The sequence below is a fragment of the Rhincodon typus genome, chromosome 4 (genome assembly GCF_021869965.1).
Source record: "Rhincodon typus isolate 14 chromosome 4, sRhiTyp1.1, whole genome shotgun sequence".
Lineage (NCBI taxonomy): Eukaryota > Metazoa > Chordata > Chondrichthyes > Orectolobiformes > Rhincodontidae > Rhincodon > Rhincodon typus.
In genome coordinates, this window is record NC_063335.1 from 60,869,338 (window position 1) to 60,895,770 (window position 26,433).

General features: G+C 42.9%; 1 protein-coding gene across 1 annotated transcript; it reads left to right on the plus strand.

The window, feature by feature from the left end:
• Nucleotides 1–3,642: 3,642 nt before the first annotated feature.
• LOC109934707 (epidermal retinol dehydrogenase 2-like) lies at nt 3,643–22,964 on the plus strand. Its single transcript, XM_048595866.1, has 4 exons — nt 3,643–3,749; nt 12,025–12,169; nt 14,033–14,158; nt 22,830–22,964. The coding sequence occupies exons 1-4, from the start codon at nt 3,674–3,676 to the stop codon at nt 22,921–22,923; spliced, it is 441 nt and encodes a 146-aa protein (XP_048451823.1). The 5' UTR covers nt 3,643–3,673; the 3' UTR covers nt 22,924–22,964.
• The last annotated feature ends 3,469 nt before the right edge of the window (nt 22,965–26,433 follow it).

Here is a 26,433-nt window from a genome sequence, read left to right on the forward strand (position 1 = left end):
CCTATTCCCACATTTGAAGAAGCTTTTACAGGAGTCTTAATTACGTAGGACCCCTGCTTAAAACAAACAGTGGAGATGCCAGGGGTGGACAAGGTCAGAAGTCACACAACATCGGTTAGAGTCCAACAGGTTTATTTTAAATCACATGCTTTTGAAGCGCTGCTCTTTCATCACTTCACCTGACAAAGGAGCAGCACTCTGAAAGCTTATGATTTCAAATAAAACCTGTTGGACACTAACGTGGTGTTGTGTGACTTCTGACCTTTGAAAGAAAAAGTGGAAATCAGTATTTGTTGAGTGTAATGGATGTGTCAGCTAGATTTCCAGACGCCATACCATTACGCAGTATCACAGCTAAAAAGGATTATGGAAGAGTTACTCAACTTTTTTTTCTAGATGCTAGTAATTGGACTACCCACAAAAATACAATTGAATCAGGGATCAAATCTGACAAAGCAATTCAAGGAAGTTGCTGTGTACCATTCAGAAATCCACTGTGTACCATTCAGAATCAGAAGGAGCCGTAGAACTGTGGTGTCAAACTTTAAAGATTATGTTGAAGGCGTATAGTCAAGACCATCAGAGGACTGGGATAAATGAATTCCATTTGTATTTTTTTGCAATTAGGGATGCACCAAATACATCAACTAAATTCAGTCAATTTGAATTAGTTTTTTTGACATGAGGTCAGAAGACCACTGAAATTAATTAAGGAGAACTTGGTGCGTCAGAGTTGAGAGACCACATATTTGGACTATGTGTCAAATTTTAGGGAAAAATTAAATAGAGTGGGTGAGTTGGCTATGCAATATTTGAAGGTAGCACAGCATGTAATGCAACAGGAGGCAGATAAGAAATCAAAAATTCACAATTTTGCTTGTGGAGATAAAATATTAGTGTTACTTCCAGAGATAGTTGAACCTTTAAAGGCAAGGCTTAATGGGTCATTTCAAATTTAAAGTAAATTGAGTGGTGAACTATTTAATAAGAACACCAGACAGAGAGAAATCTGTGTCATGTGAATAAGCTCAAAAGGTATTTTGATAGGAAAGTGAAAGGAGTGTGTGTCACTAGTTACAACACCGTGAAAAACCAAGTTCAGATAATTCAGAATTGGACATACCTCAAATTAAATTGTCCAATGAGGAAGTCCTCAAAAAATGGGATAAATGGAGTTACATTCCAGAGGAAATTCTGTGACCTGAAAGAGTTATTGCAATCGTGTGGGGAGATATGTGGAAATAAGCTAGGAAGTACTAATCTGATTATGCATGATGTAGATATAGGAAATGCTGTTCCAATTAAGCAACATCCTTCTAGACTTAACTCTCAAATTGGCACAGGTTCAAAAAGAGATTGAAAGCACACTCTGAGATGACTTAATTGAACTGAGTTGCAGTGAATGGAGATCACACATAGCAATGTTCTCAAAACCAGATAGCCCACACATAATTGTTGGATACCATCACAAAGTCAGTGCAGTTATGAAATCTGATTCATATCCTTTTCCACATGTGGACAACCTTATTGAGAAGGTGGCACAAGCAACTTGTATTTCTGAGTTGAACTTACTCAGAGGATCATGGCAGGTACCTTTGTCTGAAACAGCAAAATAAATTTCTACCTTTTGACGCCAAATTGACTATACCATTTTAAAGTCGTGCCAAAATACACCAGTCACATTTCAAAGACTAATCAATAAGGTCACTTTGGGATTGCCAAATTGTGTGGTGTACATTGGTGATTTTTAGTCAAACTTGGAAGGAACGTTTGGAGCATCTAGTCAAATTATTCAGTTGACTTCACGAGGCAGGCTTTGTGATAAACCTGGCTAAGAGTGAGATCGCAAAAGCCCAGTCGTGTTCTTGGGCCATGTTATTAGACATGGACAAATGGTCCCACGGGATGTGGGACCAAGGTTTTTGGGGAGTTTCCTATACCAATAAGAGGGAAGCACCATGATTCCTGGGACGGAGTTGATTTTTATCAAAAATTCGTACCAAATTTTAGCAGTGGGGTTGCTGCACCGACTGACCTGTTGAAGTGCAGAAAATTTCAGCGGACAGAAGTGTGTCAGAAGGCATTTGACAACCTAAAAGCTGTGATGACAACTGTTCCAGGGATAGCCACGGCCATCTATGCATAGCCATTCAAATGCAGCAGCATGATGTCTCAGTGGTTAGCATTGCTGCCTCACAGTGACAGGGACCTGTGTTCAATTCCACTTTTGGGCAACTGTGTGTGGAGTTTTCACGTTCTTCCCATGTCTGTGTGGGTTTCCTCTGGGTGCTCCAGTTTCTTCCCACATTCCAACGGTGCGCAGCTACTCTAATCCCATTTTCCAGCATATGGCCCATAACTTTGTATGCCTTGATGCAAGTCAGAATCGTAGAGATCTAGAATCGTAGAATCCCTTCAGTGTGGAAACAGGCTATTTGGCCTGACAAGTCCACGCCGCCCCTCCGAAGAGCATCCCACCCAGACCCATTCCCCTGATTTCCCATGTCTAACACACTGAACCTAAACATCCCTGGGCACTATGGGCAATTTAGCACAGAGAAAGGCCCCTCAGCCCATCACATCCACATCGGTCAAAAATAACCACCTACCTCTTCCAGATCCTCTCCTGTTCCTCAGTACACCTCAGCTGTTATGAGGAACAGTCACTGGACCCGAAACGTTAGCTCTGATTTGTCTTTACGGATGCTGCCAGACCTGCTGAGCTTTTCCAGCAATTTCTGCTTTTGCTTGTAATGTACAATTTGCCTGCTTAATTGCTTGCTATATTTGTACAACATTATACGTGTACAACATCCTTCCTAGCAAAATTTTTCCAGATTATATTCAGCCTGCTACCACTTGCTCAATCACTTAACCTATTTATATCCCTTTTGTTGCCTCTTTGCAGTTTCCTCAACTTATTTTCCAGCCTTTGTTTAAACCTGGATTTACTCACTTGCTTCCCTAGCCTAAGTCATTGGTTAATGTTTTGCAGTTGCAATCCAAGTACTCGTCCTTCTGGCACCCTACATGTTTACAACTTGACATGCCGAAAGTGATCCATTTATTCTTATTCTGTTTGCTGTTCATTAACTAACCTTCACACCATGCTAAACGTTGCACCCAATCCCATTGCATTTAATAACCTCTCATCATCTTATCGAATGCCTTCTGAAATTCAGATTATTGACCTGAATCCTGAACAATATGGTACATGGTAAATTGCTTTGCGTCAGTGCAAAACTGGCAATAAAGTTAGGACTGGATTTGTTGCATTCTTTTACCTTCAGTGTATTATGAATACGGTTTGCCTAAAAACTGAAACAAAATGGCTGAGGTGCAATTGCTGGTTTTCAATTCTGTGTTTTTAGCGGATTCCTGTAATGCACCAATGCATTCCCTATTTTAACAATTTTTTTCCTGTGTTTTAGTCACTGATCTTTAACTTATTTCATTTAACAGCAATGGATGTGAGTAAACAGGGAAAGTTTGCTGTACTGGGGTTGCTGGGAGAGAATTGAAATGTCGGTGCAGTTTTCAAAAAATGTCGTCTTGTAATTTCTTAATTGTAGTACTTGTGGTTCTAAGTGAAAAGAACATGCCATCATTTACAGTCAAATTAGTAATTCTGTGGATTAACTGTTTTTAGACTTACAAAGCTTTCCTGCCTGCTATGATAGCCAGCAACCATGGCCATCTGGTTAGCATTGCCAGCACGGCAGGACTGTTTCCAGTCAATGGATTGGCGGGTAAGAATACCTTGTGTGGTTTCTAGAAACTTCCTGCATTCAACATTTAGATGAAGTATGGTGTACAATGATTCAGGATGTACTAAGCTATAAATTGCTGTTGTTTTCTACTGATCAGTTTGATGTTAAGGTTTTCAAAAATATGCACAAAAAGCTGTTGACTGTGTGGAATTTATACACTCATTATATACTATGTACACATAAGGTTGCTGTCAGAAGTAAGGAATTAGCATTCATTGTTTACCTCACGGATAATTGCCCGTAGATTTTTAGGGTCATTGGTGGAGATTTTCTCCCAGCTGGTATCTAACAATTCTAATTGCCCTACAAAAAACTGCTCTATGTTAACAAGAATGAGAAACATTTTTAAATCCAAAAACATGCACTGTGTACAGGTATTTTCACATGCCGAATGCAAGTCAGTGTTATAGAGGTCTACAGCAAAGAAAAAGGCCCTTCGGCACACTTAGATCCGTATTGGTCAAAAATAACTACCTAACGATTCTAATCCCATTTTCAGCACTTTGCCCATAGCCTTGTATGCCTTGGCATTGCAAGTGCACATCTAAATACTTCTTGAATGTTATGAGGGTTTCTTTACCACAGGCAGTGATATTCCAGATTCCCACCATCCTCCAGTTGAAAAGGTTTTTTCCTCACATCAGTTCTAAATCTTCTGCCCCTTACCTTTTTAAATCTATTTCCTCAGTTATTGATCCTTCCATCACGGGGAAAAATTACTTCCTGTCTACCCTATGTATGCATAGTCATAATTTTATACATCCCAATCATGTACCCTCTCAATCTCCTCTGGTCTAAGGAAAACAACCTTAGTCTGTCCAACCTCTCTTCATAACTGAAACCCTCCAGGCCAGACAGCATCCTGGTAAATCTGCTCTGCACCTTGTTGTCTCGGATTCTCCAGCATCTGCAGTTCCTACTATCTCTGTCTTTCCCAGTGGCTGGACAGACCCAGCAAAGGTGCAGCACAGTCAGGATGAAGTTGCCATGGAATTCTTTGGCATTGACCCAACTCCATGAAGGCTTCAGGTTAAACAAGGAACCCTGCTGGTTACCATGTACTGTTCTCCCTGTGCTGATGAATCAGTGCTCCTCCAGGTTGAACAAAACTTGAAGGAAGTACTGAGGGTGGCAAGAGCACAAAATATACTCTGGGTGGGTGGGTGGGGGATATCAATGTCCACCACCAAGAGTGACTTGGCAGCACACTACTGATCAAGCTAGTCGTGACCTCAACGACATAGCTGCTCGGCTGGGTCTGCGACAGGTGTAAGGGAACCAACATAGTTGACCTCATCCTTACCAATTTGCCAGCTGCAGATGCATCGGTAAAAGTGACCATCACACTGTCCACGTGGAGACAAAGTCCAGCCTTAAATTTGAAAATAACCACCATCGTGTTGTGTGGCACTATCACTATGCTAAACAGGACAGACTTTGAACAAGGCTAGCAACTCGAGACTGTACTCCAGCTCAATCTTCAACCTCATGGCCCAGCATATCTCGCACTCAGCCATTACCGTCAAGCTAGGGGGATCAACACTGGTTCAATGGAGGGTGCAGAAGTGCATGCTGGGAGCAGCACCAGGCATACCAAGAAATGAAATGTCAACCTGATAAAGCTATGGAACAGGACTATATACATGCTACACAGCATAAGGAGCAAGTGATAGACCGAGTTAAGCGAGCCCACAATCAAAGAATCAGATCTACCTTCTGCAGTCCTGCAGCATCCATTTGTGAATGGTGGTGGACATTTTAAACAACTCATTGGAGGAGGCAGATCCAATGGAAGAGCTCATTGCAACAGTGCAAAAGACAAGGCTGAAGCATTCTCAGCAATCGTCAGCCAGAAGTGCCAAGTGGATGATCCAACCGGGCCAATTCACTTCACTCCGCATGACCACAAGAAACAATTGGAAGCACTGCATACTGCAAAGGCTATGGGCCTTGGCAACATTACAGGAATAGTACTGAAGACTGGTGGTCCAGAACTTCCTGTTTCCCCAGCCAAGCTCATCCAGTACACTTAGAACTGGCATAGAAATCGCAGAATCCCTACAGTGTGGAAACAGGCCATTCGGCCCAACAAGTCCACACCAACCCTCCAAAGAGCAACCCACCCAGACCCATTTCCCTAGCCTTGCCCTTTAACCATACATTTCCCATGGTTAACACACCTAACCTATGTATTCCTGAACACTATGGGCAATTTAGCATGGCCAATCTATCTAACCTGCACATCTTTGGACTGTGGGAGGAAACCGGAGCACCTGACGAAACCCTTACAGATACTGAAAACTCCAGACAGTTGCCCGAGGGCAGAATTGAACCCGGGTTCCTGGTGCGGTGAGGCAGCAGTGCTAACCACAGCCATGACAATGTGGAAAATTACCCAAGTATGTTCAGTACCTTTAAAGGTAAGCCAGTAATCACCCCATCAGTCTTCTCTAAGTTATTAGTAAAGTGATGGAAGGTATCATCAACAGGCCGCACCTGCTGAGTAATAACTTGCCGAGTGATGCCTGATTTGGACTCGGCCAGGACCACTCAGCCCCTGACCTCATTACAGCCTTGGTTCAAGAATGGATAAAAGAGCTGAATTCTAGAGGAGAGGTAAGAGTGACATAAAGACTTTATTCGACTGATTGTGGCATCGAGGAGCCTGAGCAGAATTGGAATCGATGGTTATTAGGGAGCAAACTCTCCACTAGTTGAAGTCATACCTGCCACATAGGAAAATGGTCATGGTTGTTGGAGGTCAGTCATTTCAGCTCCAAGTCATCTCTGCAGGATATTGTCCAAGGCCTAATAATCTTCAACTGCTTCATAAGTGACCTTCCATCCATGGTCAAAAGTGGGGATGTTCATTGATGATTGTACGACGTTCAGCACCATTCGTGGCTCCTCGGGTAATGAAGCAATTCATGTTCAAACGTAACAAGTTCTGGACAATATTCAGGCTTGTTCTGACAAGTGACTTTCGCACCACATGAAAGCCAAGCAATGTCTCTTATTGTAGATGGTCAATCTAACCACCATCCCTGGACATTCAATGGTGTTACCATCACAGAATCCCTCACTATCAACATCCTTGGGGTTACCATTGACCAGAAACTCAAGTGCACTTGACACGTAAACACGGTAGCTACAAGAGTAGGTCAGAGGCTAGGAATTTGAAATCAAGTAATTTCACTGCTGACTTCCCAAAGGGGACGCGCTCTACTATCTACAAGGCACCAGTCAGGAGTGTGATGTATTGCTCCCCATTTGCCTGAATGGGTCAAGCACCAACAACAGTAAAGAAACTTGACACCAACCAGGACAAAGCAGCCTATTTGATTGGCACCACATCCACTCCCTATACCATTGACACTCAGTAGTAGCAGTGTGTACTATCTACAAGATGCGCTGCAGAAATTCACCAAAGATCCTTAAGGGGCGGCACGGTGGCTCAGTGGTTAGCACTGCTGCCTCACAGTGCCAGGGACCTGGGTTCAATTCCATCCTCAGGCGACTGTCTGTGTGGAGTTTGCACATTCTCAGTGTCTGCGTGAGTTTCCTCCAGGTGCTCCGATTTCCTCCCACAGTCCAAAGACATGCAGGCTAGGTGGATTAGCCATGTGAGATTTCCCATAGTGTTGAGGGATGTGTAGATTAGGTGGGTTACAGGGGGATAGGTCTGGGGGGATGCTCTGTGGGTCGGTGTGGACTTGTTGGGCCAAAGGGCCTGCTTCCACACTGCAGAGATTCGATGATCCTCAGCTAGCACCTTCCAAACCCAAGATCACTTCCATCTAGAAGGACAAAGGCAGCAGATACATGGGAGCACCACCACCTGCAAGTTCCCCTCCATGCTGCTCCGTCCTGACTTGGAAATATATTGCCCTTCTATCACTGTCGCTAGGTCAGAATCCTGAAATTCCTGTCCTAATGGCTTTGTGGGTCAACTCACAGCAAGTGGACTGCAGCAGTTCAAGAAGAAAGCTCGCAACTACCTTCTCAAGGCAACTAGGGACAAGCAATAAATCCTAGCCAATTAGGTACACTTGCATCCCACAAATGAATAAAATGAAAAGTTCCAGCATAACTTCCCTGCTCTTAAATTCTCTGCTTTAGCTAATCAACCTTGGGTGTTCTTAACCATTTTATCCACTTATCTCTAATACCTTAAGGGACTGCTTTACATGAACATCAAGGTCCCTCAGCTTGTTGATGCTTCCTACATATCTGCTTCAACAATAGTGCATGGGTTCAGAATGTGCTATCAAAGGAGCCTTGGTGAGTTGCTGCAGTGCCTCTTAGTAGATGGTATACACTGCTGCCACTGTGCATTGGTGAAGGGATTCAATGTTGAAGGTAGTGAATGATTGCCAGTCAATTGGATTGCTTTGCCTGGAGTATTGTTGGAGCTTTGCTCACCCAGCCAGGAGACTATTCCCTCAAACTCTTGTCTTGTCATTGTAAACAGTGGACAATATTTGGGGAGTCAGGAGGTGAGTTGCTGCCACAGAATTCCAGCCTGTGACATCCTCTCCAGCTACGGTATTTAAATGGCTGGTCCAGTTCAGCTTCTGGTCAATGGTAACTCATTCAAATGTGATCGTGACATTTCAGTGATTGGAAATGCCATTGATTGTCAACATGTGCGCTTAGACACACTCCTATTGGAAATGGTCATTGCCTAGCATTTGTGTACCACAAATGTCACTTGTCACTTATCAACCTAATCACTTATCACCATCCAGATGTTGTTTATATCTTGCTGCATAGGGACAAAGACCGCTTCAGTATCTGAGGAGTCATTAATAGTACTGGACATATTGTAACAATCAGCAAACCTCTCCATTTCTGATTGTACGATGGAAGGTTATTGACGAAGCAACTCAAGATGGTTGATGTCGAGCAGTGATGTCCCATTATTCTTGAACCTCTTCCTTCCTGCTGGATATGACTGTGACTAGTGAGGAGTTTCTCCCTAATTCCCATTAAATATGGTTTTGCTAGAATTCTTTGTCATACCTGGTCAAAACTGTCTTGATGACAGCAACAGTCACTGTTACTTCAATTCTGGTGTTCCGTTCTTTTGTCCAAGTTTTGACTAGGCAATAATGAGATGAGGAGCTGAGTGACAGAACTGCAGAGCTTTGATATCTGATGTGTTAGTTGTGGGATCACTTAACTGTTTGTTGCATGCTGCTTCCACCATTCAAAATGTTTTGTTACTTCACCACATTGAAACCCCATTTTTAGGTACACCTAGTGAAGGTGTGCCCCGTGCCTCATGGATGTCCTGTTTTGAAGATGCCCTCCAGCAACTCAATATGAAGACAGGGCTTTATCTTCTTAATGACTGTGCAGCAGTCACTCATGTGAATACTGTTATGGACAGATGCATTTGTGATGGTGAATTGCTGAGAACGAGGTAAAGTAGTTTTTAACCCCTCACTGGTTTCCTCACCAACTCCAACAGAGCCATATTAGCAACTGTGTTCATTAGGATTATGCCAGTTCTGTCGCTGATGCTGCAACTGAGAGTCACTTCTGGTGATGGACTTTGACTTGGAAGTTTCCCCCAAGCGTACACAATGTGTCCTCCAACTTCAGATCGACATGGAGTACTGACTCATCAGCTTGGGTAGTTGGGCTGGGGAGGGAACAGACAGAGAGAGAGAGAGATGATACTAGGAGGTTTTCTGATCCATGTTTGACCTGATGCCATGAGATATCATTGGGTCCAGACCCAAGATGGAGGACTTGTAGGGTAACTCTTTCCCAAATGTATACCACTGTGCCACTACTTCTGGTGGGTTTGTCCTGCCAGTGGGATAGGTATATATTCAGAGATGGTATCTCTGCTATTTGGAAAATCATTATTGATAGAATCATACCTTATAGGCAATATCAGGATGTTGCTTGACTAGCTTGTGGGATGGCTCTGTTAATTTTGACAGTTCCCCAGATGGGAGTAAGATCTTTGCAGGGTTAGCAGTTGTTATTTGTGGTGCCTAGATCAATGCATGGTTTCTCATCCAGTTTAATTCCTTTTTTTTAGGCTTTGTGTTGGTTTGACACAACTGAGTGGCTTGCTAGATCATATCAGTGGGTAATGAGTCCTAGAGATGTAAAGCATGTAAACAGACCCTTTGGTCCAACTCGTCCGTGCCAACCAGATATTGTAAATTAATCTAGTACCCATTCGTCAGCATTTGGCCCATATCCCTCAACTCTTCCTAGTCATATACCCATCCAGATGCCTTTTCAATGTTGTAATTCTACCAGCCTCCTCCACGTTCTCTGGCAGTTAATTCCATACACGCACCACCCTCTGCATAGAAAAGTTGCCCATTAGGTCCCTTTTAAATCTTTCCCCTGTCACCTTTTAAACCTATGCCCTCTAGTTTTGGACTCCCCACCCCAGTGAAAAGACCTTGGCTGTTCACCATATCCATGCCTCATCCCTTAGGCTCCGATGCTCCAGGGAATATAGCCTCGACCTATTCAGTCCATCCCTAGAGATCAAACCTTCCAACTCAAGCAACATCCTTGTAAATCTTTTCTGAACCCTTTCAAGTTTAACAACATTTCTCCTACAGCAGGGAGACCAGAAATGAACTCCGTATTCCAAAAGTGGCCCAAGCAGTGTCTTGTACAGCCACAACTGACTTGCCAACTCCTACACTCCATGCACAGACCAATAAAAGCAAGCATACCAAATGCCACCTTCACTACCCTGTGTACCTGCAACTCCACTTTCAACAAACATGAACCTGCACTCCAAGGTCTCTTTGTTCGGCAACACTCCCCAGGACCTTACCATTAAGTGTATACGATCTGCCTTGATTTGTCCTACCAAAATGTAGCACCTCACATTTATCTAGATTAAACTTCATGTGCCACTCCTCGGCCCATCTGTTCAAAGTCCTGTTGTACTTTAAGCTAACCTTCTTCCCTGTCCACTACACCACCAATTGTGGTGTCATCTGCAAAATTACTAACTGTACCCCCTATATTCACGTCCAAATCATTTTAGACAAATGACAAAACAGTGGACCCAACACCAATCCCTGTGGCACACTGCTGGTCACAGGCTTCCAGTCTGAAATGCAACCCTCCACCACCACCCTCTGTCTCCTATCTTCGAGACAATTTATATTCAAATGGCTAGTTCTCCCTGTATTCCATACTATCTAACCTTGTTAACCATCCTTTCATGAGGAACCTTGTCGAATGCCTTGCTGAAGTCTGTATAGACAACGTCCACCACTCTTCCTTCATCAATCCTCTTTGTCACTTCTTCAGAAAAACTCAATCACGTTAGTGAGACACTATTTTTCACACACAAAGCCATGTTGACTATCTCTAATCAGTCCTTTCCTTTGCAAATACATGTAAATCCTGTCCTTCGGAATCCTCTCCAACAACTTGCCCAGCACCAATGAAAGGCTCACTGGTCTACAGTTCCCTGGCTTTTGCTTACCATCTTTCTTAAACAATGGCATCATGTCACCCAATCTCCTGCCTTCTGCCACCTCACCCATGGCTATTGATGATACAAATATCTCAGCAAGGGGCCTTGCAATCACTTCCCTATCTTTGCACAAAGTCCTAGGGTACATGTAGACAGTCAAAATCATTGCTCAGAGTCTGGAGTCACAGCTTCTTTCTTTAAAGGGTATTAGTGAGCCAACTTCTTCCCTTTTAAAGGATATCGGTGTACCTGACAATGAACAATGGTTTGGCTAGCTCTTTGCTCCAGATTTGTTAACTGAATTTAAATTCCACTTGCCACCATAATGAGAATTGAGTCCTTGTCACTGGGTCTTAACCCAGGTGTCTGGGTTACTAATGTAGTAACAGTACTGCCAGGCCACCATCTCCCTTTAGATATCTTTTGATTTTTGTTTTGGTGAGCTAACAGAAAAGCCTGATGAGGCTAATTTTATTCATGTGGTATGCATGGACTTCCAAGCAAAGTTGGTTACTATAACTGTCACCCTCTTTATCTGAAATGTTAAACCTGAAGGAACAAAGGGCAGCAAGTAAGTTTTTTTTCTTTAGAAGATGCATGGAGTATTTTGCATTTAAAGGGGTATTTGTGTGCACTTTATGCTCAATCAGTTCAGTTACTGACACTAAATGCTAAGCCATTTACAGTAAATTTCATTAAATTGTCCTATTGTTCTAATACAGTTGACTTCTGTCAAACCAACTCCCACACTTTTGGTGAATGGATGTTGTTCATCTTTTACAGATTATTGTTCAAGTAAGTTTGCAGCAATTGGTTTTGCGGAGTCTGTTGCACTAGAATTACTAGCATCCGGGAAAAACGGTATAAAGACTACTATCGTTTGCCCGTACTTCATAAACACGGGAATGTTCGATGGCTGTAAAACTAAGTATGTATACATGTTAATTCACTAAATTTGTTATGGTTTATATGCACATTTATTCATTCAAAAATGTAATGCAAAAATAGGTTATTTAAAAGCTATTATTTCAAATTGGGAACGTAGCAATTCACCTTTCAACTCTTTGAAACATCCATAGGTACTTCGGATGAGTGTTAGCAGACAAAATGTCACTGAAATACGTAAAGAGACATTAGGACAGGCAACCAAATGTTTGGCCACAGGTAGCTTTTAAGGAAGAAATTTTGAGAGAAATTACGCGTGGAGCTTTAGGGAGGGAGTTCTAGAATGTGTGCCCTCAGCAATTAAATGCAGAGTTATCAGTAGAGGAGTGAAGAAAATCAATGCACACAAGGTCAAAATTGGAGTAGTGTGTCCAGAGTTATGTAGAGCTAGAAGAGCTTTTGGCCTTTTGAGGGAATACCAAGAACATTAGCTGTGTTTATGAATGGATTTTAGGGTGCTAGAATGATTTATTGTCCTTGAGAAAGGCAGAAGAAGAGTGGACTTGAGGTTTTCAAGATTGTGAAGGCAGTCAACAAAATGCATTCTAATTTGTTCATTCTTATTTGCAATTGAAACTTTAAAAATGGAAATACATAGTTGTCAAATGAAAATTACAGACAGAAAAAAAATCAAATGATCCAACATACCTATTTCTCACACTCCTGATGCATTATGACTGCTCCCCCACCCCGAATCCCTCCTGCCTACACGAGAGACACCAAAGTAAACAAAAACTAGACCAATGATGGAAAAAGATTTGGAAAATTCTTTTTGACTTGGTATTCGAAACAGTCCAGAACATCATATTGACAGTGCATTTGTTTACCGTAAATCCACTTGCCTCTTTGGTTCCCCTACAGTGGCTCACAGTGCCAGGAATCGATTGGGTTCGATTCCAATCTTAGGTGACTGTTTGCATGGGTTTCCACCGGGTGTTCCAATTGCCTCTCACAGGCCAAAGATGAGCAGGCTGAATGGATTGGCCATGTTAAATTGCTTTGTAGTGCCTGGGGATGTGAAGGCTAGGTGGATTAGCAATGGTAAATGTGGGGTTAGGGGGATTGAGTGGGATGCTATTTGGAGGGTCAGCGCAGAATCAATGGGTCAAATTCCCTCTTTATGTTCCGTAAGGATTCTATGATTCCATTGTAAATCTCAGTCAAAAATCAGTCCAGCTCCCTCTTGTGGGCTTTTTTTAAATATATTAAAGTATAGTCATTGCTGGAATGTAGGCACTGAGCAAACTCCCATAAAAAGTTAGGTGCTTATTACCAAAAACATTTTTAAAATGTTGTTTGAGGTAACTTCCCTGCTCCTCTTCAAAATAGGTTTTTTTTGTCAGATCCATCTGCACAGGCAGATGGGACTTAAATTTAGCATTTAATTAAAAGACTGTCAATCCAGGGCATGTTAAATACTGTACTTGGGGGTCAGCCTCATTCTATTTTCTTGGTTTCAAGTCCTGGATTAGTACTCGAAGCCAGAACCTTGTGTTTCAGAGGTGAATGTGTTACCAACTAAGCCGTGGCTGACACAAGTCCAATGAAAGTGTTGAGAAACCTTCATTGTACTGAATGAGACTTTATGATCTGGTAGTATCACCGATTTTTATTACAGATATTGCAGACAGCAGACGATAGCTATTATGAATTTTTTTTTAAATGTAGCTGTTAGTTGGGAGGACCTGAAGAACAATGTTGGAGAAAATTTGTGTTAACAAGACCTTTTTTAAAGAGGCTGACCACGTTTCTTACTCTTCAATACCCACGTAATTTATTTTAATGGATGCATTGCAAGCAATCAAACTAAGGCTTTTACCTCAATTTATACTTAATTTCTGTACAGGTGGCCACACCTCCTTCCTACTTTGGATCAGAATTATGCTGCCAAAAAAATTACGGATGCCATTTTACGGGATCAAGTACTACTTGTGATGCCACGAAGTCTATACTTTATGCTTGCAATTAAGAAGTAAGTATAATTTATCTCTCTCTGTCTGTGTTGTGGTAGTTCTGAAATTTTATATTATCTTTTAAGCAGTCTTGTGTTTTGAATGTTATAAAACACACTTGTTTAATATAGATTTTTAACATGAACCTATATGTAGAAGAAAAATTCTGTATGACAAACAAGTAGTAGTGAAACATTATATTTTTTAAGCACTAGTTTGACCAATTGTAAGAAAAAGCATCACATTGTTACTAACATGATTCCCACATGTCAACATTGCAGGTAGAATCATAGAATCCCTACAGTGTGGAAACAGGCCCTTTGGCCCAACAAGTCCACACTGACCTTCAGAGCATCCCACCCAGACCCATCCCCCTGTAACCCATCTCATCTACACATCCCTGAACATGACTGGCAATTTAGCATGGCCAATCCATCTAGGCTGCACATCTTTGGACTGTGGGAGGAAACCAGAGCACCTGGAGGAAACCCACACAGACACGGGGAGAACGTGCAAACTCCACACAGACAGTTGCCCGAGGGTGGAATCGAACCTGGGTCCCTGGTGCTGTGAGACAGCAGTGCTAACCACTGAGTGACCATGCTGCCTAGGAATTCCCGTGCTTGTCTGCTTGGCCTGTCCCACGATCCTGGTGTTGTCGCAATAAAACTGGTGGTTCTCCTTATCCATGTGGATGGAGCTGAGTGAGTATTAGTCATGTCTTTTTGCTTCTAGTTGATTAGCATGGGAATTCCTAGAGGCCTGGTTCTCCACGCAGAAGGCCATCAAACATTAAAGTGATATCTTTAACCATATCACTAAACCACTGAACCATATCACTTCTGGTTTCTGTAAAACTTGATTAAATGATTGGGACACACATGGGATTAAGGCAGCAAGTACAATGTCATAAACATTTATAAATTTTAAAAAATGGAATCGTGGAGTATTTAATCACTCAAATGTAACTTGTAGTTTCTGGCTCAAAGACCATTTATCTCTATTCATTTGTGAGATGTGGATGATGCTAGCTGGCCAGCATTTCTTGCCCATCCCTAGTTGCCCTTGAAGGTGGTGGTGAGCTGCCTTCTTGAACTGCTGCAGTCCTCCTGCTGTGGGTTGACCCACAATGCTAGAAGGGAGGGAATTCCAGGAATTTGACCCAGCGATAGTGAAGGAATGGCGATTATATTTCCAAGTCAGGATGGTGAGTGACTTGGAGGGGAACTTGAAGGTGGTGATGTTCCCGTATGTCTGATGCCCTTTCCCTTCTAGATGGAAGTGGTTGTGGGTTTGGAAGGTGCTGTCTGAGGATCTTTGGTGAATTTCTGCAGTGCATCTTGTAGATAGTCCACACTGCTGCTACTGAGCATCGATGGTGCAGGGAGTGAATGCTTGTGGACGTAGTGTCAATCAAGCGGGCTGCTTTATCCTGGATGGTGTCAAGCTTCTCGAGTGTTGTTGGGGCTGTACTCATCTAGGCAAGTGGGGAGTATTCCATCACACTCCTGATTTGTGCCTTGTGGATGTCGCACAGGCTTTGGGGAGCCAGGAAATGAGTTACTCGCCACAATACCCGTAGCTTCTGGCCTGCTCTTGTAGCCACTGTGTTAATGTGGTGAGTCAAGTTGAGTTTCTGGTCAATGGTAACCCCCAGGATGTTGATAGTGGGGATTCAGTAATGGTAACACCATTGATTGTCAAGGGACTGTGGTTAGATTGTCTCTTATTGGTGATGGTCATTTCCTGGCATTTGTGTGGCATGAATGTCACTTGCCACTTGTCAGCCCAAGCCTGGATATTGTCCAAATCTTGTTGCATGTGAACATGGACTGCTTTAGTATCTGAGGAGTCACCAATGGTGCTGAACACTTGTGCAATCATTGGTGAACGTCCCCACTTCTGACCTTATGATGGAGGGAAGGCCATTGATGAAACAGCTGAAGATGTGGGCCTAGGACACTAGCCTAAGGAACTCTCGCAGAGATGTTCTGGAGCTGAGATGATTAACCACCAACAACCACGACCATCTTCCTATGTGTCAGGTATGAATCCAACAACCAGAGAGTTTGCCCCCTGATACCCATTGATTCCACGTTTGCTAGGGCTCCTTGATGCCACACAGCCAAATGCAGCCTTGATATCAAGGGCTGTCGCTCTCACCTCACCTCTGGAATTCAGCTATTTTGTCCATGCTTGAACCAAGGCTGTAATGAGATCAGGGCACTGAGTGGCCCTGTCGGAACCCAAACCGGGCGTCGCAGAGCAGGTGCTGCTTGATACGCTGTTGATGACACCTTCCATCACTTTACTGATGATAGGAGAGTAGACTGGGGTGGTAATTGGCTGCGTTGGATTTGTCCTGCTTTTTGTGTACAGGATATACTTGGGCAATTTTTCACGTTGTCGGGTGGATACCAGAGTTGTAACTGTACTGGAACAGCTTGGCTACAGGAGCGACAAGTTCTGGGGCATAGGTCTTCAGTACTATTGCCATAATGTTGTCAGGGCCTGTAGCCTTTGCAGTATCCAGTGTCTCTAACCGTTTCTTGATATCATGTGGAGTGAATCGAATTGGTTGAAGACTGGTATCTGTAATGCTGGGGACCACTGGAGGAGGCCGAGATGGATCATCCATTCTGGCTGAAGATTGCTGTGAATGCTTAGCCTTATCTTTTGCGCTAATGTGCTGGGCTCTTCCATCATTGAGGATGGGGATATTTGTGGAGCTGCCTCCTCCAGTGAGTTGTTTAATTGTCCACCACCATTCAGGACTTGATGTGGCAGGACTGCAGAGTTTAGATCTGATCCATTAGTTGTGGGATCACTTGCTGCTTATGCTGTTTGGTGTGCCAAGTAGTCCTGTTTGGTGGCTTCACCAGGTTGATACCTCATCTTCAGGTATGCCTGGTGCTGCTCCTGGCATGCCCTCCTGCACCTTCCATTGAAACCAGGTTGATCCCCTGGCTTGATGGTAATGGTTGAGGTGGGGGATATGTCGGGCCATGACGCTACAGATTGTGCTGGAGTGCAATTCTGCTGTTGATGGCTCACAGCGCCTCGTGGATGCTCAGTCTTGATTTGCAAGATCTGTGCAAAGTCTATCCCATTTAGCACAGTGATAGTGCCACACAACACAATGGAGGTTGTTCTCAATGTGAAGGCGGGACTTCTCCTCCACAAGGACTGTGCAATGATCACTGTTGCCAATACTGTCATGGACAGATGCTTCTGCAGCTGGCAGATTGGTAAGCATGAAGTCAAGTATGTTTTTTCCCTCTTGTTGGTTCCCTCACCACCTGGCACAGACCCAATCTAGCAGCTATATCCTTTAGGACCCGAGCAGCTGGATCAGTAGTACGCTGCCGAGCCACTCTCGGTGGTGCACATTGAAATCCCCCACCCAGAGTACATTTTGTGCCCTTACCATTCCAGCGCTGAGGAGTACTGATTCATCAGCTGAAGGAGGACAGTATGTGCTAATCAGCAGGAGGTTTCCTTGCCCATGTTTAACCTGAAGCCATGAGACTTCATGGGGTCCGGAGTCAATGTTGAGGACTCCTTATATCCCTCTGCCATCACCTCTGCTGGGTCTGCCCTGCCAGTGGGATAGGACATATCCGGGGATGGTGGTGTCTGGGACATTATCTGTAAGGTATGATTCTCTGAATATGACTGTCAGACTATTGCTTGACTAGTCTGTGAGATGCTCCCCCAATTTTTGGCAGTAACTCCCAGATGTTAGTGAGAAGGACTTTGCAGGGTCAACAGGGCTGTTTCTACCATTGTCTTTTTCGGTGCCTAGGTCAATGCCAGGTGATCTGTCAAGTTTTATCGGAGACTTTGTGGTAATTGGTACAACTGAGTCGCTTGCTAGGCCATTTCAGAGGGCAGTTGAGAGTCAACCACATTGCTGTGGGTCTGGAGTCACGTGTAGCCCAGACCAGGGGAGGGTGGTAGATTCCCTTCGCTGAAGGGCATTAGTGAACCAATGGGATTTTCCGACAACCATTTCATGGTGAGCAGTAGATTCTTAATTATTGAATTCAAATTCCACCATTTGCCATGGTGGAATTCGAACCGGGGTCCCCAGAACATCAGCTGGGTTTGTGGATTAATAGTCTAGCGATAATACCACTAGGCCATCGCCTCCCCTGGAGTAATTAGAAATTTAGTACTTCACTTAACCTAGTTAGATCTCAATCAAGTTTCCACCTTTTAAGGTTTTTTAAACAATGATTAAAAATGTAACAATACATGTTATCAGCAGCTCCAAAACTTTTCTAACTGCATTGTGGAGTGGACTTCTAAAACCTACCCATTGGAGAAGCACAGAATCACTGACAATAACAAGGGATTTCCTTATTTAACTGTACAAACGTGGACTCCAGTAAGCACTGTCAGTTTTGGATGAATAATGACACTAGAACTGACAATTTCACCATTGTTACTATTACAAAATCCGGGCTATTATGCAGCATTCCACAAAGCCCACCTGATTTGAAGACCCAGAGAGGGTGAATAGGACTAACCATTGTACCTTTAAGCATCCAATAGCTATATCCAATTTAAAAATTCCCACCACAAAAGAGAAGTGAAATAGTCCACTTTGTATTAATACTTGTACTCACCTCTCATTTTTGACCTCAATCACTGGTGAAGCGTGCTTATCCTAATCTGCATTTTAATGCTGTATCTAAGTGCTCTTGAGTAGGAGGAACAACTTAGATGTGCAGATTGTGTTTGATGTATGATGTTGTTAAGATAACGGTTGCTCAGCCAAGTGTGTAGAAGGCACAAGCCATGTCCAACAATTCTTGAGACACTTACTGTTACTAGTCACCCCAACTGGCTGACCAGTGATTTGAAATGGAACTGTCAGCATGATTATTTTCATCAGAATACTTAACTGATTATCCAGTCTGTCAAATAAACCAGAAACATTTGGGCGCCCAAAGTCTGACTGGTGTCAGTCGGCTATATTCCTTGAGGGCAAGTGTTCTACACCTGTTCCGTTTTGTATCTCTCTTCAGGTGACTGAAGTTTTATACTCTGCTTCTTTGAACTCCACAAGTAGAAGTTAATCTTTGTTCTTAGCCAACAGCTACAGGCTGTTCACAGTAGATTTAAAATATATGAAAACTTTCTTTTGTATCTACATTAGTTCCTGACTGAAGCCAAATTTAGTGGGATACCAATGTTTTACATAGCAGAATGGATATATCTATTCTTTATGAACCTGTATTCTCGTCTGCATGCAGCCCTCCTGCAACTTCCAGAAATATGCTTTTTTCAAACTCTTAGTTGCATTTGTGAGAAGGCAATATGTCGGGCACCAAAATTGTTATGAAGCTTGACTGAACACTCCCCTATAAAGGTGATTTTGGATGTTCACTGACACTTGGGCTCATTGCTACCAAAAAAAAAGGATAGATAATGATTCTTTGGCTTCGGGGCTGTCATGCCAGAACCTCCAGATTTGATAGTCTTCTCCCCACAGTCACCATTGCTGCCTCAGCAGGGGTGACTGTACACTAATTTGAATTCTGTGGGCAATTGAAGTTTGCACCCTAAAATTTGCAAATTTCTAGTGTTCCCACTTTTCTGAATGTCATCAAGAGATAATACCATTGTAAAACCTTTTTCAATGACAACCGCATTACGATGTTTCTGTTTATTCATCCCATTGAACTCATTTATTGCTGTTAATGTTATTACGTATAACAATATAGTGAAGCTTCCCCAATACTGCTGTTGCTGGCTAGTCAATAATTAATTGATATAATTTCTTTGGGATAACTCACATCAAGTCCCATTCACCTATCAGCCTAGTGCTAGCTAACCCCTATTTGGCTCACAATTCGAATGCACAGTTGAAAATTCTTATCCTTATTTTCGGAACTCCCTATGGCCTTATTCCTCCCTTATTTCTGTAACTTCTACTAGCCCTGCAACCCCAGCGCTCCTCCACATCTTGCCACTTGGACATCCCTGGTTTCAATCCATCCATTGTTGACAACTATGCATTCGGCTTCTTGGATTCTAAACTCTGAAATTCCCTCCCTAAACCCCTCTATCCATGACCTCTGTCTTTTAGAATGCTCTATAAAACTTGCCCTGCTCACCGTTGCTAGTATCTCCTTATTGAACCTTTCTAGGAAAAGTTCCTTGTTCAAAAACAAAGTTGCTGGTAAAGCTCAGCAGGTCTGGCAGTATCTGTGAAGGAGAAAACAGAGTTAACGTTTCGGGTCTGGTGACTCTTCCTCAGAACTGATGGTGGCTGGGAAAATATCAGTTTACGTGCAGAAAATAGGGAGGTGGGTGGGGCAGGGAGTAAACGATAGGATAGAGCCCAAAGAGAGAGAGACAGTTGGACAGACAGGAGTTGCTAACGATCAGGCTGGGAGGGTGAATAGTTGTTTATGGGGACTGTGGGTAACTAACAACAGGACATGCGTTATGGCAGGCTATGTGATAATAAGGCCTGGTGTGTGGGGTAGGGGGCTGGGACATGGGAGAGTTTAGGCCTAAAATTATTGAACTCCATATTGAGCCGGGAGGGCTGTAGGGTTGCCAAGTGGAAAATGAGGTGTTGTTCCTCCAGCTTGTGTTGGGCTTCGCTGGAACACCACAGCAAGCCAGAGACAGAGATGTTGGCCAGGAAGCAGGGTGGTACATTGAAGCGGCAGGCAACAGGTAGTTCAGGGTCTTTTTTGCAAGCAGATCGTAGATGTTCTGTGAAGCGGTCGCCAAGTCTACACTTCATTTCCCTAATGTAGAGGAGACCACATTGTAAGCAACGAATGCAGTAGACTAGATTCTGGAAAGTGCACATGAAGTGTTCGCTGGTTACAGGGGAAGGTGCCGTAGGGCTGTGGGGAGGTGTTGGGGGTGAAGGAAGTGTGGACCAGGTTGTCCCAGAGGGAACGGTCCCTGCGGAAGGTGGACAAAGGAGGGGAGGGGAATATGTGACTGGTGGTGGCATCTCGCTGGAGGTGGTGGAAATGGCGTCTGATCTTCTGGATGTGGATGCTGATGGGATGGTAGGTGAGGATAAGGGGAACCCTATCTCTGTTGCAGGAGGGAAGAGAAGGGGTGAGGGCCCTGTCGACAACCGAGCTGGGGAATCCTCGGTTGAGGAAGAACGTGGACATTTCGGAGACTCCCTTGTCGAAGTTGGCCTCATCTGAACATATGCGACAGAGACGGAGAAACTGAGAGAATGGGATTGAGTCTTTACGGGAAGTGGGGATGGCGCTTTTACAGGAAGGCAATCTAAGTTGAGGCCGAGCTTAGATCATGTTAAGGGCAATAAATGCTGGCCCAGCCATCAATACCCACGTCCCATGGATGACTTATTTTAAAAGAGCCCCGATTGCCCTGAATGGCAAATAAGGTTCAAGGGAGTTTCCTCCTGCTCCTACATCCTGCTCTTATTGAGGTTATCTGCAGGTCTGAGGCAAAGAGGGTAGTTTCAAGGGAGTGCCGATGCTGCTATTCAAAGACAGTGGTACATTTACAGAAAGGAATAATTTAGCTAGGAAGGCACATTGTGTAGTCAGATTCACAAAAGTACAGTCATGGAAGCAGGAAGAGGGTCTAATGCTGGGACAAGATTGTATAGAACCCACTTGAAGACATTTATCTAAACATACTAAAAGACCATATAATTTTTCCAAAAAAAAACAAAGCTCCTGTTTTAAAAGTACAGTTTAAGAGTTGACTTTGGAGTAAATAAACATATTTCTGTACAAAGTCAGTTGTAAAAACTGACCTTAGGTTCATGCATAATTGCCAAGAATCAACAACCAGTGTTTGACTGCAGTTAAGAATAAAAAAAGTTTAATCATGTTGCACTATCTCACAAACAAGTGGACATAGTTGACAAACTACTGAAACTTTATGATTGTTAGAGACAAATATTGACAAGTTTTCACAGATTCCATAAATTACTAGTCAGCCTGTCTTCCATAGAAATGTTAATCAAGATAACTGAAGATCGTTTAAAAACCGAAAGAACTGCAGATGCTGTAAATCAGGAACAAAACCAAGTTGCTGAAAAAGCAGGTCTGGCAGTATCTGTGAAGAAAAGTTAGAGTTGACATTTCGGGTCCTGTTCTGAGGAAGGGTCACTGGACCCGCAACGTTAACTCTGATTTTTCTCAACTGAAGATCATTGTTTACTTTGAGGAGTGAAGTGGAACTTATCCAGTTCAATGGGCAGGCAAGTTGCAGTAATTCAGCTGAAGGGCAGCACCTCAAGTACAACGTTTCTTTAATACTGCATCTAAGTGTTAACCTAGGTTATGACATTGGGTATTTGAGATCTCTTAGAGACCTTAGTTTGCAGCAGTTTTTACAATCCAGAGATAGATTGACATTTATGTTATCTAAAATCTTTCTTAAGAGTGAGGTCTCTACCCTGAGCTGGTAGTGAAGTTAGGGCCTAAAGACATTTGGTTCTATATTTAGCAGATTAAAATCAAGATTAAAGACTGGCTCCATTGAAACAAGACAGTTTTAGCACAAATCAATCTTAGTTAATCATTTTATGTACTGCTTTAATTCTTGCTTTGGTAAAATGTGTGACAAGCTAATCATGGACTCTTTCTTAACTTTCTTTTCTTTATTAAATGCTGCTATAAGAAAATGATATCATCATCATCAATCTTTTTTTTTTCTCTGAAATAGTTTGCTTCCTGTGAAACTTGGAATTCTACTTGGACACTACTTTGGTGTTTTCGACGTTATGGATAACTTCAAAGGTCGAGTTAAAAAGGATTGACTTGATCTGCAGGATCAATAAAGTGAAAGTTGTGGAAGTAATTGCATTATAATATACATTAATTGGTGCAAATTTGTGATCAAGGTATCAGTATCAGGTTGCAATATTATTTACATTCCATATTTACCTTCTAGTGATAATTTCAAGCTTGTGAAAAATGTAATAGAAACATAGGAAATAGGTGCAAGAGTAGGCCATTCGACCCTTTGAGCCTGCACCAACATTCATTATGATCATGGCTGATAATGTAATTTAAGTATCCCACTCCCACTTTCTCTTCGTATCCCTTGATCCCCGGCCGCAAGGGCCACATCTACCTTCCTCTTGAATATATATATAGCAAATTGGCCCCAACAGCTTTCTGTGGTAGATAATTCCACAGATTTGCAACTGAGTGAAGAAGTTTATCATCATCTTAGTCCTGAATGGTTTACCCCTCGTCCTGGACTTCCCAACATTGAGAACATTCTACCCACCTCTAGCCTGTCCAGTCCCATGAGGATTTTGTGTTTCTAATGAGATCCCCCCCCTCCCCGCCTGGCATTCTTCTTAATTCCAGTGAGTACAAGCCCAGCCGATCCAGTCTCTCATGTCAGTCCTGTTATCTCAGAAATCAGTCTGGTGAATGTTGACTGAACTCCCTCAATAGTAAGAACGTCCTTCCTCAGACTAGGAGGCCAAAATTGCACACAATACTCAAGTTATGACCTAGTATAACTGCAGCATGGCATTAGCTTTCCTCACCGCCAGTTGCACCTGCATGCCAACCATGACATACAGGTCTCGTTGCAACTCACCTTTTCCAAAACTGCCACCACTCACGGAATAATTTTGCCTTCCTGTGTTTGTCACCGCAGTGGATAACCCCTCACTTATCCATATTATATTACATTTACCAAGCATTGCCCGTTCAGCCAGTCTGCCCAAGTCACCCCGCAGCCTCTCAGCATCCTCCTCACAGCACACACTGCACCCAACTTAGTATTATCTGCAAATCCAGTGATATTATATTCAATTCCTTCGTCCAAATTGTTAATGTGTATTGTGAACAGCTGGGGTCCCAGCACTGAACCCTACGGTATCCCACTTGTCAGGGCTTACCACCCCGAAAAGGACCCATTTATTCCAACTCTCTGCTTTCTGTCAGCCAACCAGTTCACTGTCCACATCAACAAATTAACTCCGACACCATGAGCTTCAATCTCTTACGTGGGACCTTGTCAAAAGCCTTTTGAAAGTCCAGATACACATCATCTACTGATTCACCCTTGTCTACTCTACAGGTAACATTCTCAAAATATTCCAGAAGAATTGTCAAGCACAATTTTCCTTTATTGAATCTATGCTGACTCGCACAATTGTGTCACTGCTTTCCAAATGCTCAGTTATTACATCCTTAATAATTGACTCCAACATTTTCCCCACTGCCGGTTTCAGGCTAATCAGCCTATAATTTCCTGTTTTCTCTCTCCCTTTCTTTAAAAAAGTGGGGTTGCATTAGCGACTGTCCAGTCCATTGGAACTCTTCCAGAGCCTATAGAATGCTGGAAAATGATCATCAATGCATCCAGTAATTCCAGGGCCACTTTCATACTACTCAGCGATGCAGAGCATCAGGCCAGGGTTCTCATCGGATTTTAATCCCATCAATTTCCCCAATACTATTTCCTAACTAATAAGGATTTCCTTCAGTTCCTCCCTGATGCTTGACCCTCAGCCCCTTAGCATTTCCGGAAGGTTATTTGTGTCCTCCTCAATGAAGGCTAGTCCGACTGGTCTGCCATCTCTTTGTTGTGCATTATGATTTCACCTGATTCTAACAGTAAGGGACCTACATTTGTCTCCAGCCTTTTTCTCTTCACATATCTATTAGAAGCTTTTGCAGTCAGTTTTTGTTTTCTGCAAGATTACTCGTGTATTCTATTTTCCCCTTCCAAATTAAACCCTTTGTCCTCATCTGGTGAATTTCAAATTTCTCCCAGTCCTTGGGTTTGCTGCTTTGTCTGGCCAATTTATATGCCTCCTCTTTGATTTTAACACTAGCCCTGATTTCCCTTGTTATCCATGGTTGAGCCACCTTCCCTGTTTACTTGCACCAGATAGGGGTGTACAATTGTTGAACTTCATCCATGTGTTGTTTAAATGTCTGCCATTGCCTGTCCACAATCAACCCCCTTAAGAATCCTTGACCAGCTTAACCTAGCCAAGGCATGCCTCATACCATCAAAGTTAGCTTTCTTTAAGTTCAGGACCCAAGTCTCCGATTTAACTGTGTCACTCTCCATCTTAATGGAGAATTCAACCTTATTATATAGTAACTCTTCCCCAAAGGATCTTGCACCACAAGGTCGCTAATTAATCCTCTCTCAATACTCAATACCCAGTCTAGGATGACCTGCTCTCTAGTTGGTTTCTTGACATATTAGTCAAGGGAACCATCTTATGTACATTCCAGGAAATCCTCCTTCATAGCATTGCTGCCAGTTTGGTTAGTCAAATCAATATGCAGATTGAAGTCACCCACAATAACTGCTGCACCTTTACTGTATGCATCTCTAATTTCCAGTTTGATACCACCCCCAACCTCTCAACCACTGTTTAATTGTCTGTACATAACTCCCACTAAATTTTTTTTTCCCATTTGTTGTTCTGCAGTTCCACCCATACAGATTCCACATCATTCAGGCTAGTATCCTTCCCTTATTATTGTGTTATTCTTTTCCTTAACCAGCAAGGCTACCCTACCTCCCTTTCCTTTTCTGTCTATCCTTCCTGAAAATTGAATACCCCGGATGCTGAGTTCCTGTCCTTAGTCACCATGGAGCCACGTTTCCATGATCCCCATTACATCATATGCATATAGGCAACAACAATATAGGTAACAAAACAGGATGATGTCCTACAAGCTGAATTTAAGGAATTAGGAGTTAAACTAAAAAGTAGGACCTCAAAGGCAGTAATTTTGGGGTTGCTACCAGTGCCATATGCTAGTCAGAGTAGGAATGGCAGGTTAGCTAAGATGAATACATGGGATAGTGCAAGAGGGAGGAATTTAAACTCTTGGGACATTGGAACTGGATCTGGAAGAGCTAGAACCAATACAAACCAGATGGTCTGCAGGACTGGAACCAGTGTCGTGGGGGGAGTGTTTGCTAGTGCTGTTGTGCAGGATTTAAACTAATACAGCAGGGGGATGGGAACTAATGCATCATATCCATTAATAACTGTGCAGTTAATTCATACACTTTATTACAAACGTTGCTCGCATTGAGACATCGAGCCTTCAGGTTCATTTTTTTGATACTTATTGCCCTTTTAGAATCATGATGTGGTGTGGCCCTTTTTGTTTATCTTTGGTTTCTCTGCCTTCCGCTTTCACTTTTTCCCCTTAACTGCCTTTTGTTTCTGTCCCCACTTTACTTCCTTCCAACTTCCTGCACTGGTTCCCATTGTTACGGAGGGGAATGGCCAAACCCTCTAATAGTTAAAACCAAAATGCAAGCCCCAATC